Below are 20,808 nucleotides of genomic sequence, written 5' to 3' on the forward strand. Positions count from 1 at the left end.
TCAAACTAGATGCACGGGCAAACACTTGGGCAAATCATTTAACCTCTGCCTTGGTCTGCTGGAGAAGAAAGTGACCAACCACTCCAGTATCTTTGCCAAGAAGATGCTAAAGGCAGTATGAATATACTGGTGTCCATAGAGTCAAGTGTTGGCCATGACTGAACAACAACAAGGGGAAGTTTCTCCAGTAAAATTCCCCATATAGATGAAAAAATTAATCTGCAAATGTACCAAATTTATGCTTATCCAGTCAAATTCTCTCACTCAATGCCCCTAAACAGATAAAAAAGTTCATCTGAGAAAGCACCAAATTTGTGCTTATCTAGCCATATTCTCTCATCCAATGCCCTTGCCAACGATAGAAAGCATTCTTGAGCTAGTTATCATGGGTATGACATATATTCTAAGTCTTATGAATGACTCCTAAACTTAAATGATTCAATAAAGACACAATGTCAATAGATACAATATTATCTTTGGTTTTGTGCCCTCTTCGTAGTTAGGTTCAAATAATGCACATAGTACACAACTGTTCTTGAACAAATGACTGAAAGGCACATACTACTATTGGTATTTTAAAATATCATGTATATGTGTTTATCTGATGATAAGGAACTGTATGAAGCAGGCTATGTCGGTGTATGGCAAACACTACCTCCTGGGGTGGGCTGGACCAACCCTACAGAAGGTGCAATCCAGATTCAACATAATTGGTAGAAGTGCATAACATGAAGGAGAACTACATTTAACATAATGTTCTACCCAAGAAAATTTGGTTCAATTTATATTTGAGTTGAACTTGTAATATAAGAAGTATCATTATTTTTAAATGAGTGAAGAATATTATCTTACCTTGCATTTTTTAGTTGAAGATCTTCAGGTAACAGTATTCTAACATGAAAGTCTCTCCCCTGTGAAAAACATTTAAATTTTATAATTGTTAATAAATTTCATTTTCATTTAGTTAATTTTGAGAAAATAAGTTAAATTACCATATATACTTAAAGTTCTATATTCTCAGAAAAAATATGGAAAATAAATTTTCTTCTGCTACTCTGAAAAATCGGGGGGGGGGGGGGGAGAGAACAACCATAAACTACGAATATGGTTGATTTAAAGAGAAATAAAGTCCTCCTTATCTATACTGATCTATAACAGTACCTTTATATAAATGTCACATTTTCAAGACTTTAGATAGAATAAACAAGGGAGATACAGACATGAAAAGGAAGAATTAGAAACAATAATCCAATGTTCAATAATCAAAACATAAATTACTTAGTTAAAAACTCCCTGTATGATAAAAAATATGGCAGAATGAGTCTTAAGTCAAAACTTAACATTATATTTCACAATATATTTTAAATAAATATGTGACTTTAATATTAAAGAGTATTAAAAAATTAAAAAAAGAAGTAGGTCCTGTACCTTTCATAGCTATGGGTTAGAGAGATATTTTTAACCAAACAAGAGATAAAGGCAATTACAAAAGATAAAATAGGTAATTTTAATTACATGAAACAAAAGCTTCTACATAAATAAAATTAAGGCACCAAGGATAAAAAGAGAAGCAGTTAAATGGGAAAATTATTTGTATCAAAATTCTCTGATAAGGATTTGGTATCTAAGGTATATAAAGAAGTTCAGGAGAGCATTCTGATGAGAAATATACCCCAAGGTAGCTAGTCATTGATAAGAATAAAGTATCTACATACACCAAACTACTTATGGCAACACTTTTTTATAACAGTAAGGAATTGGAAATAAAATAGATGCCACTGGGGCATCTAGATAGTTCTAGTGGATATAGCACCAGACTTGGAGTCAGAAAGATCCAAGTTCAAATCTGGCCTCACACATGTATTACCTAAGTGATACTGGGAAAGTCACTTACCCCTTATTTGCATGTAAAATGGGAATATACTGTTGAAGAAAATGGCATACTGCTCGAGTATCTCTGCCAAGAAAATTCCATGGACAAAAGTCCATGAGGTCACATAGGGTCAGACATGACCGAACAACAAAGATGCCACTGATTGGGGAAAGGCAAAACAAATTGTGGTAAATGAATGTATGCTATATGAAATTGTGTGCAATACATACAAAGAACATGAAAGATCTACATGAACTTTTTGCCTTTTTTCAAAGCCAAAAAAACAACCTATACAAAGACTACAATGATAGAATGGAAAGAAACACACACATACAAATCAAAAATGAATACTGCAAAATTTTAAACAGGCATGCCTCAAAAGAAAAGACTTGGGAAGACATTCCCAATGCATTTCTTTGACCATGTTTTTGATCTTTTCAATGTACTGAGCAAGTGTGCTGATTTTTCCCTCTTTTGGGGGGAGGGGGGAGGGGAGGGAAGAAGTGGGGGAGGTCTTTCAAAAACTACTACTTGTTCTATGGGATGGCTCTCTGGGAAGAAGAAAGATTAGGAAGATTTCTAGGGAAAATTGATAATGCACAGAAGACATTAGAGGCTTTTAAAACTGAATTCAATTTTAAAAGCATGTCAAAATTAATTGTATAAGAAAAATATTCCAATTGATCTTTATGACCCTTTAAAATTTGATTTTTAGTTATATTATTAGAATATTATTGGAATATATATTTTATTATTGCAACATCATTGGGAAAAATTTATTCTTTTTAAAAATCAGCCTTTGGAGTTTTCAAAGTTTTAAACTAAACAATAAAATAAACTGTCTGTGTTCAAACACGATTTACATCATAAATAAAACACTCAAAAGTCAGAAGTAACAAAACAAAATTATAAATCACTCTTCCTTCCTTTTTCTGAAACATAAAAATTCATATTATCTCTAAGTACAATATTGTATTTCTTGCTATTTGGCTGCTTATGATCTTAGAGACTTTTTTTAAAGGCAATGTTTGTCAGAATCTTCCCATTCTCATTAGGAAGTAGTATCACAGACACTCTAAGATACAGTGGTGTTTATTTTTAACAAGAAACATACCCGCAGTCACAGGAAATACAAGAAAATGGCTAACATCAATCTGAGGAAGAAATTAAAGGAGGGTTATTTCTCATGGGAAACTAATTCATCAAAAAAGTAAATTCCTTTTAGAAAAAGCAGTTGCTTTTAATACACTATGCCAAAAGATGACAGCATAATATAGAAATACATAGGCAAGGTTCATATTTTCAACTTGCTAGCTAGTTTTAAGGGAGAAATATAAAATATTCTTAGTTATGTAAACCAAACATGCAAGTGACAGCAGATTTATAAGAAATATTCACTGATGCTTCCAGGCTACTATTATACCAACATCATTCACCAATCTTTCCCCTCTTTTGAAGTTCAAAGCATGATTCTATTACATTCTCTCTATCATCACTACACTGCAGTCTACAAACCTCAACTTTGTTTGACAAACATCATTATTTCACTACCTGACTCATATTCTCTCTCTCAGTCTCATCTCCTGCCATCATACCAAGTTACAACAGCATCCATGCTGATGGCTCTTCTCACAGTTTCTTATTTTCAACTCCAGTGACTCCACTTACTACTGAATCTGAGAAACTCATAGCTGGGGAGCAGGGAAGAACCTCAGGTTATCTAGTTCAGTACATAAAAGAATGAGATGTTCTAACACATGCACACTAGTCATTCAGTCTTTCTTTGAAGCTAGTATATAACAAACCAATCAAGTACTAATTAAGCACTTTCTATTTGCCAGTTACTTTACAGAATACAAAGAAAGGACAAGATACAATCCCTGCCCTCAAGGAGCTCACACTAATAAAAGAGGCAATACGTAAATAACTGTATTACACATACATGATACATGCAATGCAAATAGAAGGCAAGCTCAGAGTGAAGTGACTAACAATTGGGGGATGAAGGGGAAGGGGGAAAAGGGGGGAGCCTTATGCAGAAATTGAGTCTCAAAGGAAACTAGGGATGCCAAGAGATATAAGTGAAACAGGACATTCAGACATTGAACACAGTGTAAAGACAGGAGATGGGACTTCTTGTCCTTTGAAGTAAAGTGTAAGAAGACTGGAGGGATAGGAAGAGGCCAGATTATGAAAGGTTTTAAATGTTAAAGTGGGAGTTTACATTTTATCCTATGAATAAGAGTAAGAGTTTACAGAGTTTAAGGTGACATGTCTATCAGAAAAATCATATTGGCAGCAGAGTAGAAGATGGGGGATGGAGGAAGATCTGAGCAAAGGAGACAAACCAGAAAGCTACTACTGGCACTGCCCAGGTGTGAGGGAGCCAATGACAGGTTGCACTGGTGGGACGGGGGAGGAGGGTGGCGGGGTGGTGGTGGCTTTATATGTAGAAAAAGGGATGTATATGAGAGATGCTGAGAAGGCGACAAAGACTTAACAATAGATCGTATATGAGGAATGAGATGAGAGAAGTGAAGGAGGATAGCTCCTTTGTGAGTCTGTGTGATAGGAATGATAGTAGCGGCATTAATAGGAAAGTTAAGAAAAGGAAAGGGCTGAGAAGGCAGGTGGAAGAAGATAATGAAAATATTTTAGATAGGTTGATTTTTTATATGCCTAGAGACTATCCAATTTGAGACATCTAAAAGCTATAAAAGAGCCTGGAGCTCAAGAGAGATTTTTAGGGTTAGATACAGAAATCTGAAAATCATCGACACAGTGAGGAAATTGAACCAGCAAGTACTGATAAAATCATCAACTGAAATAATACAGAGGTTAAGGAGATTTAAAGACTCAAGGGGAACACCTATAATTAACAGGCACAAGCTGGACCAAGATACAATAGAGAAGTCCGAGAAGAAGTGATCTTTGGAAAACCAGGAGAAAATAGTTCTGTCAAAACCTAGAGAGAAGAGAGTATTAAGGACAAGAAGGTGATCAACAATAGCAAAGGACCTTAATTTATATAATTCTAACAAAAATGAATAAATAAGAAAGAAGTTAGAACCCAAATAGAAATTTAGGAAAAATAAATATAATAAAGAATTGGTGATATTAAATGGAAATAGAAAGAAGTATAAATATTCTTAGTTATACAAGACATCTTTATAAAAATGACTTTTGTCTCAGAACATAAAATTCTCAAATAAATGAAGAAAAGCAGAAATACCGTATTCTTTTATAGACTGTAAAGCAAAAACAATTATATTTAATAAAGACCCATTGGGGAAAATATTTTTTTAAAATCAGCTGGGAGACTAAATGTAAAAGAACTGGTGGATCAAAGAATTATATGACAGATAATTTCCTTATATATATTTGAATGTAACGGGAAACTGAGGACTTCCCATGAATAGTCATTTGATAATTCTGAAGGGAATCCCAAAACCTAAACATCATCAATTCCAGACCCAATTTCAAGGGTTTGTTAATCATTAAGGCTCTGGAAAGGAGAACAAAAAACCTGCTCCTCTAGTAGAAATATCTGATCTCCTGGACCTTTACTTAACTTCTTAGAAGAAGCTAACTAATTAATGAATTGGAGACATTCTAAGGGATCTATAAACTGGGTAATGTCTATTTGTTGAGAAAGCCTCAGGGAAACCAAGTCTCCTTGGTTATTCTAGTTTAATGGATTACTTACCTCTAAACAAATCTCTTTGTAAGGGAATTATATGGTTTCTTATAAAATCATTAACTAAGGTAGATTGAATTTACAACTTGGATTCAGTTTACCTGGGGAATTTGGGAGATAGGGTATTCATATTGGATAAAGTAAAACAACTGTAAAACTTGTAAAACCAACCGTCATAAAATTCAGGTCAAAATTTAACAAGTCCATGTTACTTCCAGGCATTAATCAAGAATCGACTGGATTAGGGGAAGGGGTGTTGTCATGATTTCTTATGATTTGTGACTATATAATCTCCCCTGATTTGTGAAGAGGGGACCTCCTTTTTAACTGGAGAATCCCAGTAAAAAAGGATGTCCAGTTCTCATAAGATGACTGAATAAAGCTTCTATTCTTCACTTTGAGAGACCTCTGAGAAGTCATTTTGAGTTAGGATTTACCATACCACACATAATGACAACAGTGAGACAGCATTCCAAAATTTTGAGGAAGCAACTAAAATAGAAGTTAAGGAAAATATTATATCACAAAACACTTTTATTAACAAAAACAGAAAAAGACTACTAGATCAATGCATTTTTAAAAAGAAAAACTAGAAACCAACAATTTAAAAATCAAATAAACTCTAAAAATGAAATCTTAAATAATTAAAGAAATTAACAAAAAACCTGCTTAATCCTATGCTGAATTAAATCTAGATGCTTTGAAAAAAACCAATAAAATGGAGAAATCATTAACTAATTTGATTAAAAAGAACGCCAAATCACTAGTAAATAAAAAAGAAAATTTGCAAAAACATGAATATGAAATATAGGATGTTATTATGAACTATTTTACCCAATTATATATAAAAAAGATAGCAATTTAAATAAAATAAATTATTTATTAAAACATAAAATACTCAAATTAACAAAGTAAGAAATAATATTTAACATCCCAATAACTGAGAAAAAAGTTGAATAAATCATAAATGAACTTCCAAATAAAAAACTCCAGAACCAGATAGATTTAAGTGAATTTTATCATTATTAATTCCATTACTTCAATTGTTTACAAAAAAATAAAAAAGAAGGGATACAATAAAATTCCTTCTGTGACACTGCTAAAATCCTGATACATAAACCAGCAGTACCAGATCTCAAATTATACTACAAAGTAATACTATTTTAGTACTGATTAAAAAAAAATGGCAAAGAAATCAATAATGGAACAGATTAGGTATAAAACATATATTAGTTATAATGCTAATACTCTAGTATGTGATAAATATAAAGACTCAAGACTTCAAATTATTGATGTAAGGAAGGCAGGAATAAGAAATAAACACTTATATAGCATCCACTATGTGCTAGGCACTGTGCTAAACACTTTAAAATATAATCTCATTTGCTCTTCATAAAATTCCTTCAAAGTGGGTATTATCCCCATTTTATAGGGGATAATGAAGAAAGTGGGGCAAACAGGGATTAAGTGATTTGCCCAGGTGACAGCACTGGTAAATGTCTGAGGACAATTTTGCACCTTTCCTGATTCCAAGCCCAGGACTGTACCCACTGCCCCATCTAGAAGCCTCAGGACTCACTCTTTGACAAAACCTGAGACACCTGGACAGATGGAAGAAAGAAATTCAATTTATACCGTCATCTCACATTTACACCAAATAAGGATGTGACCTGGTTATAAAAGATCAAATCATAATAAAATCAAAGAAACTGCAAAATTTCTTATCAGAAGATCTAGAAATAAGAGAAAAGTTCATGACTATCAGTAGGAATAGAAAGGATCATGAAAAGATTTTTTTTTGATTATATAACATTAAAAATGTTTTGCACAAACAAATCTAAAAAGTTTATATTAAAAGGGAAATAATTAAATGGAGGAAAAATTCTTTGTAGCAAATTTCCCTGACAAAGGTCTCACTTCTAAGATACATAAAGAACTGATTTAAATTTGTAAGAAAAAGAACAATTCCACAGTTGCTAAATGGCTTAAGGAGATGGATACACAGTTCTCTAAGAAAGAAATAGCCTAAATCACTAAGAGAAATGCAAATTAAAGCAATTTTGAGTTTCCATCTTATAACCATCAGAATGGTGAAGATGACAAAAACAGAAAATGATAAATGTTGGAGGGGCTGAGGGAAATCAGGCACATTGTTGCACAGCTGGAAAGCAATCTGGAACCACACACAAAATTACAAAAATAGTATATAACTCTTGGGTATAGGCCTAGTAGTGCTTGTTCTATTCCCTTTAGGTATATACCCAAAAGTGAACAGAGAAAAAGGAAAAGGTCCTGTATGTGTAAAAATATTTATAGCAGCTCTTTCTGTGATGCAAAAAACTGGAAATTAAGATGATGCCCATCAATTGAAAAAATTAGTTGTGAATTAGTTAGAAATAAGTTGTGAATGTGATTGTGCTAAGGAACAAATAATGATTTCAAGAGACAGAAAATCTAATATTGAGTAAAGTAGGCCAGAATGACTTTTACTGTGACATCACTTATGAAATCAACAAGTTGATAATCTACCCTACAGTACTTTAAATCAAGGGACAATATATTCTTAAATAACTATGTCACACATCTATATTCATTTTTGCTTGCTTCTTTGAATATGTCTTCTAATATAGTTTATGAGTTCTCTACACATAAACAATTCCTTTTTACTACTTGTGAGACCCTGAGAAATATCACCCCAACCTGAGAGATAGGACTCTACCAAGGATGCCTAAAAAGTGTTATTTTGACCCTATGGTGAATATCCATAATTTCATCCATGGAACTACTATATATGAATAAGTATTTAAAAAAAAAAAAAGCCCATTACATAAGCATTTTCCAAGATTCTTTTATAATACTTCGTCAATTAGCTAATTCATCTATGCCCATGGCCTCAACTATTTAAGTACATGATTTAAAAATCTACATATACTCTATTAACCTTTATCTTTAGCTCTAATTCCACATTTCCTTTTTTTTTAAATTTATATTTGCTAAAATGCATTATTTCTTCCTCTTTTTGTTCCCCTAATATAACAATTAAAAAAAAAAACTCAAAATAAATACACATAAAGGACAGCTATGTGGTGCAGTGGATAGAACACCAGCCCTGAAGTCAGGAGGACTTGAGTTCAAATGTGACTGCAGATACGTCACACTTTCTGGCTGGGCAAGTCACTTAACCCCACTTGCCCCAGCAAAAATAAATAAATAAAATGCACATAGTTGCAAAACACATTCCCACATACAAATATGTATGACTCATTCTATATGTCTATCATCCCTGACAAGAAGTTAGTAGCATGATCATCTTCAGTCCTCTGGACTCAGGACTTTATCATTACATTAATGAGAGTTCTAAAATCTCTCAAGTTGAAGCTAGGTGTAAGTGCCCAGCCTGAAGCCAAGAAAACTCATCTTTCTGAGTTCAAATTTAGTCTCAGGCACTTCCTAACTGTGACCTAAACACTCAATTCTGTCTGACTCAGTTTCCTCATCTGTAAATGAGATGAAGAAAATTGCAAATACTCCCAAAGTTGTCAAGAAAATTTCAAAGGGATAATAAAAAGTCAGATAAAACTGAAATGACTAAACAACAAAAAGTCTCTCAAAGTTGATTTTCTTTATGTTTTTTTTTTCCTTGAGTAAACTGTTCCACCAGTTCTGCTCATTTCACTCTGCATCAGATTATATAAAGGCTTTCCCACTTTCTTCTGAAACAGTCCATTTCATCATGTCTTTATGGAATAATAACATTCCATTAATTCATAGATCATAATTATGCAGTCATTTTTAACGACCAGCCCTCTACAGCCATTCTAGTTTTTTAGTCCCACATTTCCAACGGACCACTACTCCACTTACAGAGCTATTCATACTCTTATCATCTCTCTCCTAGACTATTCCATATAGCCTCCTAATTATATACTATAGAGTCCCATGAAGCAGGAAGACCTTCCTGCCTCAAACCTTTACCCTCCACAACCTATAGTCCATAAAGAAGACAAAATGATTTTCCTAAAGCATGGGGTCTGATTCTGTCATCCCCCTGCTTAACAAACTGCAGTGGCTCTGTGTTGTCTACAGAATCTAATACAAATCCCTCTGCTCGGCATTTATTCACTTTAAAACTTGATCCTTTCCTAGTTTTCTAGTCCTCTTAAAAATTATTCTCCTCCTAACTCTGGAATTCAACCACATTCACTCCTCCCTTCCCACTGGTGAATTCTTTGGTTTCCTTCAGTGTCAGGTCAAGTGCCAAGTTTTATATGAAGCTTTTCCTGATTCCATCCCTCACCTACATCTGTTGTTAGTACCTTCCCTCACATAGTCACCTTTTATTCATACTGTATGTTCTGTATATATGTTTTATACATTTATGTTATCTCTTGCATTTGAATGTAGGTTTCTGGGGACAGCGATTATTTCTCCTTTTTTCTCTGTGTTCCTTGACACACAGAAAGTGCTTAATAAATGTTCACCAATTTCCTTCCAAACAAGCCTTTTCTGGCTTTTTGATGACATCACCATCCTCCAGTTACATGATATTAAAAGTTCATAGTGCTCTTTCACTCCTTCTCTTACCCCACAAATTCAAACATGTCTAACTCACAAATTCAAACACTTGTCAACTGTGTGGATTCTACATCCAAAATATTTCTAGCATTCATCTAATATTCCCTGTCACCATTCTAGTTTAAGTGTAGTCTTATTCGCTTAGTCTTCATCATATTATATTAGTCCAGCTTAGATTTATGTCTAATAACCAATTTCCTTTCCTCCAAACTCACTCCTACTTCACTCTATCCTAAAAACTGCTGACATACTTGTTATGCCACAGTTCTCTTTTATTATCCTGACTCAATTTCCCTAATTATCCTGACCCAGTCCTGCCTTGGTTTCCCTAATTGTTCTGCTCAACTATCCCTCCCTGCTAATCATGATGATCCAGATAAGGAGAAATACCTTCTATCTTAGGCATCATCAGAATGATGGATGCCTCTCCCCATTCTGTAATACCAATTATTAGATATTCCCCATGCCTCCCTTACCCTGTCAGAACCGGATTATCAGAGTCCTGTTCCCACTCTCAGTACCCTGATTCTGCCCCTGCCTCGCTCTACCCCGAGTCTGAGCCATGTGTATATACGTCATTGAGAATTCAGATTGTTTGCTGGATTCTTGGAGACGATAGGGACCAAACCATGGATCTCTCCCTTTTAAATAAATTATTAAATACTCTCTAGTCTCTATCTTGTCTCAGTTTCTCTGGCATTACATTTTGGAGGCTTCCCACCCAGAAGTTAGAAAATGAGGGCAGGATTAGGGAATAGAGACATCCGAGTCTCTGCCTTGGGCCTCAGGGCTGCTGGGGATCTGGGTTTTTTGCTTGGACAGGCGGGCCCTCTGGATTTTTCCCAGAGCCTCTAGGAAAAAAAGCAGTTTCCAGCCACAACTGTGCTGAAGCCTAACAGTGGACAATTCATACTGGCCTCTTCACATTTTATATCAGTTTGTTCTAGCCTTTATTTGTTAGATTTGTGTTTTTTTGTTCTAGATTGTGGTGAAATTACAGGTATTGACTTGCTTCTGGGACCTAGATTAGCTTTGATTGTCAGCACACCAGGCCACACCACATGTATCCTCTGCATGGACTGAGAGTCTCCTGCCAGTGCCCAGCCTAAAGCAGTTTTGAATGAAACTTTGTCCCTTACCCCTGATGGACTGATATGGGGAATTTAGGAACCCTGATTGGGTCATTTATTTCTGTGTGTTTACAATTGGGATGAATTTGTTAAAATGGTATAACTATTGGTGTATATTTGAAGGATTTTTAGGAAACTTACTGTACTAGTCCATTGTGTATAGGAATTGTGATTCACTCTTGGGATTTATATGTGGAATGATAATTTGATAATTCCTTTGTGTGAGAAAAAAAGGGAGGAAGAAACTGGTTGAAACTGGTTAGGAAATTGGGAAAACTGATATATTTTTCTTAGGCAATTCTAACCTGACCCCCATCTCATTAGTTCAGATTGAGTTGGAAATTATTTAAACAGTCCTTTTCATTTTTACTCCTTGTTTAAAATTTACTGGACTATGATTTGCTGGTTATGTTTTTAACTTTGAAATCTCTTATTTTGCTGGAATTGCCCTGGCAGGCTCAGTTTTGGGGGATTATTTTTTAGAAACAACCAGAAATCAGACACGTCTTGGGACTGGCAATCTCTCTCATCTGTTTCTCTACTCTTGTTACCCCAGTTCCTTAATTAGTATTTCAGCATTTTGATATCAGGCCTCTGATAGTTTGGGGTTACCTGTCTTGGTCTAACTGCATAATCTGCTCAGAATCCTATTGAAAGGGGACAGGTGGAGCTACTCCAGGCCCCATTTTTCCCCCTTTGGAATCCCTGACAGACTTGGGGTGCCCCTCTTAGGATGGGCAGCAGGATTGTCTTGAGCATTATGTCTCTGCATAAGCAGAAGCGGAGTTAAATGCACAAATGACCACAGACCTAACTCACAGTGAACTATCTCAAACTAGATTTTCTGGCTGAGATGCTCCCCAACTGTTCTGCAACAGGGAGGCCTGTGTGTCTCCCTAAATGAGGAATGGTGTTTTTATGATAATAACTCTAGGGTTATAAGGGAGAGACTTGTCCTTGCCATAAGTCTTTACATTTTTCTAGTTTTATTTTGGTTTATTTGCTTTACATACAGTTGGTCAAAATTATGGTGCTACGACTTTCTAGAGGAAGGTAATTCAATAATTTGAATATTCAGGAGAGAGAGAGAGAGAGAGAGAGAGAGAGAGAGAGAGAGAGAGAGTGTGTGTGTGGAATGTTATGCCACAATTTCTCTTTTATTGTCCTGACTCAGTTTCCCTAATTATCCTGACCCAGTCCTGCCTCTGTTTCCCTAATTGTTCTGCTCAACCATCCCTTCCTCCTAATCATGATGATCCAGATAAGGAGAAAGACCTTCTATCTTAGGCATCATCAGAATTTTGGGTGCCTCTCCCCATTCTGTAATCCCAGTTATCAAATATCCCCCATGCTTCCCCTCACCCGGTCAGAACTGGATTGTCAGAGTCCCTTTCCAGCTCTCAGCACCCTGACTCCGCCCCTGTCTCACTCTACTCCCTGAGTCTGAGCCATGTGTATACATGTCCTTGAGAACTCATATTGTTGGCTGGATTCTTGGAGACGATAGTCTCATTCAGCCTTGGGACCAAACCATGGATCTATTTGGTCCCAGTAAATCTCTCCCTTTTAAATAAATTATTAAATACTCTCTAGTCTCTATCTTGCCTCAGTTTCTTCAGCATTACACATTAATCTTCTCAAATCATACTTCCATTAAGTCTCTGCCCTACTCAAACTTTCAGTTGCTCCCTACTGAATTCTCCCACTCTGAATAAAGTCAAAATTCTTATTTGTCATTTAAGGCCTTCAATAATCTGGCTTCAATCTTTACCTTACCAATTTTATTTCTCATTGCTCTCCTTCATGAATTTGATCCTCCATCCAAATTAAATTAATCATCATTTCTGAATTCCTTTTTGTGCTTCCTTTCATGCTTATTCCCCAAACCTAAAATGCCCTATACCACCATTTCTATTATCTTTGAAATCCCTGTATAAGCCCCTTCCCTGGTAACCTTTATCTACCCCCTTGAAATCCCAGTATAAGCCCTTCCCCTTGTGACCTTCTTGATCTACCCCAACCTGAGCCACAAGTAATCATTATCTCCCATTTTCATACCAGTTTTTAGGCACTTGACACATTGTTATGATTACCAAGATACATAATAGATATTGAGATATATAAGATATAAATATATTGAGATAAATAATATTAGCTTGTACACTCTACAAGTGGTTCCCAAAGTGTGGTGCAATGAATCCTGGAGGGTCTCTGAAATCCTTTCAGAGAAATCCTTTCAAATCCTACAAATTCAAAATTAGGTTTTTTTTTTCTATTTATGATAAATATCTATTATGTAACCCATATAAACAAAAACTCTTGAACATATTCTCAATAGTTGTTAATACTATAAAGATACTGAGAAAAAGAGTTTGAAAACCACTGTGAGAAAGACCCTATATAGATCAAAAAAGTATAAATGACAGACGGGGGTGTATATATATAAACATACATATATACATACATAAACATACATATATACATACATATAAACATATATATTTGTGTGTGAGAGAGACTGTGACATCAATGACTGTGATGTCATTGACATACAGAACTTTCAAGAAAAAAAAAACTACTATCACTGCAAGTGGACACGTTTTCTATGACTTCCAGTTCCAAGGAATACCCTCTTTCCTCCACACCAAACTGTCTCTCATAAGTTATCTTGTTTTAGAATTATTTGTGTAGACTTTATAATGCCTAATAGACGCTTTGAGGGTGGACTCCATGTCTTATTCATCACAGCACCCTCCACAGAGCGCAGTATACAGCAGGTATTCACATATTTGTTGAATTAAACTAATCACCATGAATTTAATAGTTCTGCCTTTTCAATACACTGTTACTAGAAATGGTATCACTAACATTTTTTCCCAAAGTAAAACATTCCATACTATTTATTTTGTACAAGAAGACTCAAATAAAAGAAAAAAAATGAAAGAAAGGAAAAACAACATGCTTCAGTCTATATTCAATCAAAATCACTTCTTTCTCTGGAGGCAGATACTATGCTTCATCATTAGTCCTTTGGAATGGTATAGCTCATTACATAGCTGAGAATAGCTAAATCATTCACAATTCTTCACCAAACAATATTGTTGTTGTTACTTATGATGTTCTGATTCTAACCACTTCACTATGCATCAATTCATTTAAGTTTTTTCCAGGTTTTTCTGAAATCATCCTGCTTGTCCTTTCTTATAACTTAATAATATTCCATTACAATCATAAATCATTGCTTATTTAGCCATTCTCCAAGTGATGGCCATCCCTATAATTTCCAATTTCTAACCACTACCAAAAGATAAATATTTTTGTACAAATAGATCCTTTTCCCTTTTTTAGACGATTTTGGGATATAGACTTAGCAATGCTATTACTGGATCAAAGCATACACGCAGTTTTATAACCAGCCTTTTGGGCATAGTTCCAAATTACTCTCCAGAATTGTTGAATCAGTTCACAACTCCACTAACCCATGCATTGGTATCTGTTTTCTCACATCTCCTCTAATATGCAATATTTTTCCTTTTTTGTCATATTAGCCATTCTGATAATTATTAGTAATTTTTTAAAGCTTTTATCTGAGTATTTATTAGCAACACAAGAGAATAACTCTCTCTCCCCCTTTGAGTCTCTTTTTCTCCCTTCCCTCCCCAAAAGTCTTAGTGTACTTTTAATCTTTCTCCACCTAAGTTTCACTTAAATCATGGGGACACTACAGATAACTCTGTTAATATACTAGACAGCTATCTGTTGATATTAATATAGATATAGATATGCATGTATAGGCTTTGTTTAGATATTTTTTTGATAGGAAGAAGAAACAGTGGAGGTGGGACTGGAACCAATTTTTTTTTAAATGAAATCGGAGTTATACTTTCTTGAGGAAAAGATTCAGTAAGCAGTTTAAGTAGGTTAAAAAAAAAGATGAAATTTGAGCAAAGAAAAAGACAAACAGTAATATAATCTTTTCCTTCAACAGTATTAAATGAAAAATAAGAGTCAAAACTTCTACAAAAACAATTAATATAAGTTCACTTTACCAGATGGAAATTTTGAACAATCTCCTTTAAAGCAGTTTTTAAAATAGAGGAACACAATTAAATATAACTTATAACCTTTACTTTCATGGTAATATTATAGCACTTTTATTACATTTAAATGGCCTTTAAAAAAATGAAACAAAATGTACTTCTGACCTTTTTAAAAGGTCAAATAACAAGGATTCACTTTTCATTAAAGCACTAAAAGGTATTATGTAGTAACTTAACCTAACTTTATAAGACATACAACACATACAGATAAGAACAATCAGGAATTAGAGCGTTTGTTAAAATTAGTAAAACTATGATACTACAACAGTGTGTTCTATTTTAAAGTAATAAACCAATTCTGCAACTAATTTCCAACCCAAAAAATTCCCAAAAGCAATAAATGGATGACTTTGAACACAAATCTTGGGTCCATACAACTCTCTGTTTCTTCAGACTCCTTGGCAGAATATTCATAGAATATTCATAGAATAAGCAGAATATTCAAACTGGTTATATACACACCCCTCCCCCCCACTCTAGTCTTATACCTAGCATTTATTACCTACAATTAACCACTAATTCGAATGACCATTCCTCCATTTTTATCCTTCTTGAGGACTATCAACCAGTCCTGCCCTCCAGGACACTTTTCTCTCCTTATTTCCTTAACACTGGTTTCTCCTGTTCCTCCCAGCTGCAAATGGTTCCTTCTTGGTCTCTTTTGTTTGTTACTGCCCTGCCTCAACCGAAGTATAAGTTAATATCCCCCAAGGTTCTGTCATCAGTTTTCTTGATTTCTTTCTCAGTACTCTCTTGATGATCTTATCAGTTCCCCTGGGTTCCATAATTATTCCTATATGGATGACCTCCAAATCTAGCTAGCCTTTATCTCACTCCTGAACTTCAGGTTCCTGAAACCTCTACTTAGATGTCTTCCATGTATCACAAACTCATCATATTCCATCACAAACCTGCCCCTTGCCAATTTCTTTCCCCAACTTTCCCACTTCTGGGAACTCCCAGAACAGGAGTGTTCTGGACTCCTCTTACTCCTTCCTAGTCCTCCATCTCCATGCAATCAGTTGCTGAAGCTTGTTGATCCTACCTCCACATCTTTCATATTCATTCCTTTCTCTCTAATCTCACAGCTTTTGTCCAAATTCATGCCCTTCTCACCCTTCCAAACTCCAGTCCCATCCCTCTCATCCTGTTGTGCCACAGTTCTCCTTTATTGTCCTGACTCAGTTTCCCTAATTATCCTGACTCAGTTTCTCTAAATGATTCTGCCTCAGACTCCTGAATTGTTCAGAGTCCAGAATCAGTTCATAATTGTTCTGCTCAATCCCGCAAAACCACCCCTCCCTCTTAATCATCAGAATATTTCATAAGGATAAAAGACCTTATATTTTAGAATATCAGAATGCCTCTCCCCATCCCAAGCTATCAGAATATCAGATATTGTCTTATCAAGATGCCTCTCCCCATCTCCGGGGTGCCTCCCCCTATTATGTCATCTTTGGTGCCTTCCCCCCACCCTGTCAGAGTGCCTTTCCCACTCTTAGCACTCTGACTCTACCCCTGCCTCGGTCTACCTCCCGTCTGAGCCATGTGTATATATATGTCATTGAGAACTCACATTGTTTGCTGGATTCTTGGAGACCATAGTCTCATTCAACCCTGGGACCAAATCATGGATCTATTTGGTCCCAGTAAATCTCTCCCTTTCAAATAAAATATTAAATACTCTCTAATCTCTATCTTGCCTCAGTTTTTCCAGCATTACAATCCATCCTTCATAAAACTGTCAAACTGATGTTCCTAAACCAGAGACCTGACAACGTAACCCTTCTTGAAAAGTTTCCTATTGCTTCTAAGATAAACTATAAAATCTTTACTTTGGCATCCTTTCTCAACAGGCTCCTGCCCACTTCTCCAGTCTTATTTCATGTTCTTCCTCCTCAGGTATCTCCTTTTCTAGCAAATGAGGTAGATAGTCTTTTCCTTGGTTTTCATCTCCTGCCTTAGTGGTTTTACATGTGCTCTTCCTAGAGTGCATTCTCTTCTTAGCTATATCTGTACACCTTAATTCTTCCACAGTACAATCCAGGGCCATTTCCTACACAAGGCCTTGCTGATTCAACTCAGTTCCTCATACTCTGAAATTACTTTGTAAATTCTATTTTCCTACTTATGGACATGGTATATCCTCCTCTGTAGCTGAGAGGAGGGACTGATTCTTTTGTGTTTGTTTTTTATACAGTACATGAACATGGCAGAAACTTAATAAGTTTTTGTTGGATTGAAATATTTATTTAGTAAAATATTTACCTAGGTACCATGGGAGATGGACAGGGATTTTACAACTTAGTAGGGCAAAGAACATACATACAAATAACCAAAATGCAAAGCAAACACCAGAAGACAGATATTAACAAAGAGCTATCTAGATTCAGAGGAAGAAGAGATTACTTCTGCTGGAAGGGGATCAGGTACTGGAGGATGTAATATTAAAACCAGACCACAAACTACAATGTGATGCCACTTTCGATTCCTAAAATTAGCATAAAATCATGACTTTTAGCGTGATCCTTTTTAAATAATAAAAGTAAGAAAAATACCATTAGCAAAATGATTATTTTTATTTACTATTTTAAATTATTATCATAAAACTATCATTTATTTTTTATAACATGTGAGGTATGTGTTGTTATTAGCCCATGGAGAAATTAAGGATAAGGAGGTGGACTTGCCTAAAAGCTCCTCAGGGTCTCTGAGGCAGTATTCAAATTCAGCTTTTCTTGATAAGTTCAATGTTCTATCTACTATGTCAGGCCCATATGATATGATCACCAACACTTGTACCCAATCACAAAACTGCAAAATCTCAGAAATGAAGGAGCTCTCAAAAGTATTCAAGCAGGAATCCCCTTTACAATGTCAAAAGCATATACAATGGATAGCACATACTTTAAACTTAATAAATGCTTAAGGGGGGGGAATTGTCTAAATCCATAAGCCAAAAGAGCTATCCTATTTGTAAGAGTAGGTAAAAAGGGCAGTTAATAAATCTTGAACTGAATTATATTATTTCATATTTTATATTGGGATAGCTAGATGATGCAATGGATAGAGTACACTGAGTTTAGAATCAGAAAAGCCTGCGTTCAAATTCAGCTCATTCATTTACTAGACGTGTGACTCTAGGCAAGTAATTTAAACCTGTTTGCTTCAATTTCTCACTTGTAAAATTAACTGGAAAAGGACATGGCAAACTATTCCAGTATCTTTGCAAAAACCCCAAATGGGGTCATGAAGAGTTGGACACAAATTAACAACAATAAATAGATTATAAAAACTCACATCTGTATAACACTAATTGTAAAGATATTATTAAGCCTCACAACTATGATAATAATAATGGCAATAATAGCTTTTATACTGCTTTATAGCTTTCACAGTGCTTCCCGTGCTATCTCATTTGATCTACCTAGAAGGTAGGCATTATTATGATCATCCTCACTTTATAGTTGAGGAAACTGAGGCAAAGAGATTAAAAGCAAGTGCTTAAAAAAAGCAAAGTCTTGCTTGCCATCTGGAGGAGAGGGTGGAGGGAGGGAGGGGAAAAATCGGAACAGAAGTGAGTGCAAGGGATAATGTTGTAAAAAATTACCCAGGCATGGGGTCTGTCAATAAAAAGTTATTTAAAATAAATAAATAAATAAATAAATAATAAAGTGAAAAAAAAAAAAAAGCAAAGTCCTACAACTTAATTTTTCTGAGGCCATAATGAACTCCTAGTCTAGTATTCTGATTTTGCCTCACAGAACTTGGTTCACGTGCTTGTTGTAAGGGTCACTTGAGATATCTGTCAACGGCTTAGCTCATTGTCTGGCATATATAATAGTGCCGAATAAAGGTTTGTTCCCTTCCCTGGATTTTTAATAAGCTCCTAGAATGATCATTCATTCACTCCTTCACGTACGTGCATTTCTCAGCCCATGGCTCGCTGCCTGGCATGTAGCTGGTGTTTAATAAATGCCCGCTTCCTTTTCTAAACGAGAGCAGTTTATTTATGTGTGTGTTTTTCTCCGTAATCCCAGCGCCCTACACAGAGCTTGGCGCTTTTTAATTAATGCTGATTGTTTGCATTTGATGGATAAAAAACAACCTGGGGCACAGACCGGTTAAGTGACTGGTCCGGGACAAGAGGCTGTCCCCACCGGCTCTCCACGTGCTGCTGTCCGGCTCGCAACGCATCAGAAGCCGAGCTGGAGGTAAAATCTAATAGGAAGGAGGGCGGGAGGAGGCGGGGAGGAGAGGTAGCCCCGCCCCTTCGGAACTTTCCGCTGGCTCTGACGTCACCGCACCGCACCGCCCCGGCATCCCGCGCGCGCCTGGCTAGGCTCCCGCGCAGCGGCGGCGGGGTCTTAATCCGTTCACAAAAGTGAACTCAACCCCTTAACGTCCCCGGCGTAAACTCAGGAGGGCCTTTCTTCCCTGCTCGCTGCGCCTCCCCACCCCTGCGCCCCTCCAGGTGCCCCAGGGACCAGTTCCCAAGGAGGGGTTACCTGGGCTGAAATAAATCCCTCGTAAACGGTTTTCTCCAGGTTCTGGGGAAGGAGAAGCGGGCACTGCCGCAGCAAGGCCGCCTCGGCTGCTGCCATGCCGGCCTGCCCCGGTTCAAGCTCGCCAGGCGCCGGCGGGACGTTTGAACGCGCTTCCCGCGCCTCTGCCCGCGCTTCCCGCGCATGCGCAGTGACTGCGGCGAAGGTGCTGCGGCTTTTGCCGCGAACGCCGCCGCCGCCGCCGCCGCCGCCGCAACTCTCATTACGTAGGGTCCTGGAGCAGGGAGCTCTCCAGCCTCCTAGCCCAGCACTACTGTCAGTCGTAATCAGTCACCATGGGCAGTTTGGCGCTGAGGATGGAAAACGGCGGTGATTTCAGAAGTCTGAGGCGCGGGGCTGAGGGGATGGAGTAGAGGATTCAGGAATCCCACCACGAACTCCCCAAGGGGCACAATTTTCACGCAGAAATTCAAATGGAAATGAGGGGCCTCTGAATGGAACATAACAATCTGTTTCCACACAGTGACTTAGAAAACCATATATTAATACTTTTTTGGGTTAAATATTTTCCAAATACAATTTATTCTACTAAAACTCCTCTGTAGAACAGTCACGGATGGAATAGTATCTGGGACCCTGACCTGGTCAGGAATACTTGACTTAAGATCCCAACACACTAAATAGGTATGTGGTCAAATCATTTAACTACTTCCTCACTTTTCTCATCTGCAAAATGAGGAAATTGGACTCAGTGGGCTTTAATTTCTCTTCCATACCTAGTAGGTATGGCTAGTAAAAAAAAAAAAAAAAGCTTTGGCACAAGAATTGGAAAAACTGGGTTTCAAGCCCTACATCACTTAGTACCTTCGTGATGTCAGAGAAGTCAGTTAACTCCCTTTCTTTCATTTATTAAATAATCATGTGACTT

At 36.4% G+C, this 20,808-nt stretch overlaps 1 protein-coding gene across 1 annotated transcript in view; it reads right to left on the reverse strand.

The window, feature by feature from the left end:
- The window catches only part of FANCL (FA complementation group L), an 81,554-nt gene extending 61,476 nt beyond the window's left edge, over positions 1-20,078 (reverse strand). The window contains exons 1-2 of the mRNA XM_023494939.2: positions 19,884-20,078; positions 853-911 (exon numbers count right to left, since the gene is read on the reverse strand). Of these exons, the coding sequence (XP_023350707.1) occupies positions 853-911; positions 19,884-19,979 (155 nt within the window). The 5' untranslated portion in view covers positions 19,980-20,078. The remainder of the gene's footprint in view (positions 1-852; positions 912-19,883) is intronic.
- Positions 20,079-20,808: the final 730 nt, after the last annotated feature.

Source organism: Sarcophilus harrisii, chromosome 2 (assembly GCF_902635505.1).
Source record: "Sarcophilus harrisii chromosome 2, mSarHar1.11, whole genome shotgun sequence".
Classification (NCBI taxonomy): Eukaryota; Metazoa; Chordata; class Mammalia; order Dasyuromorphia; family Dasyuridae; genus Sarcophilus; species Sarcophilus harrisii.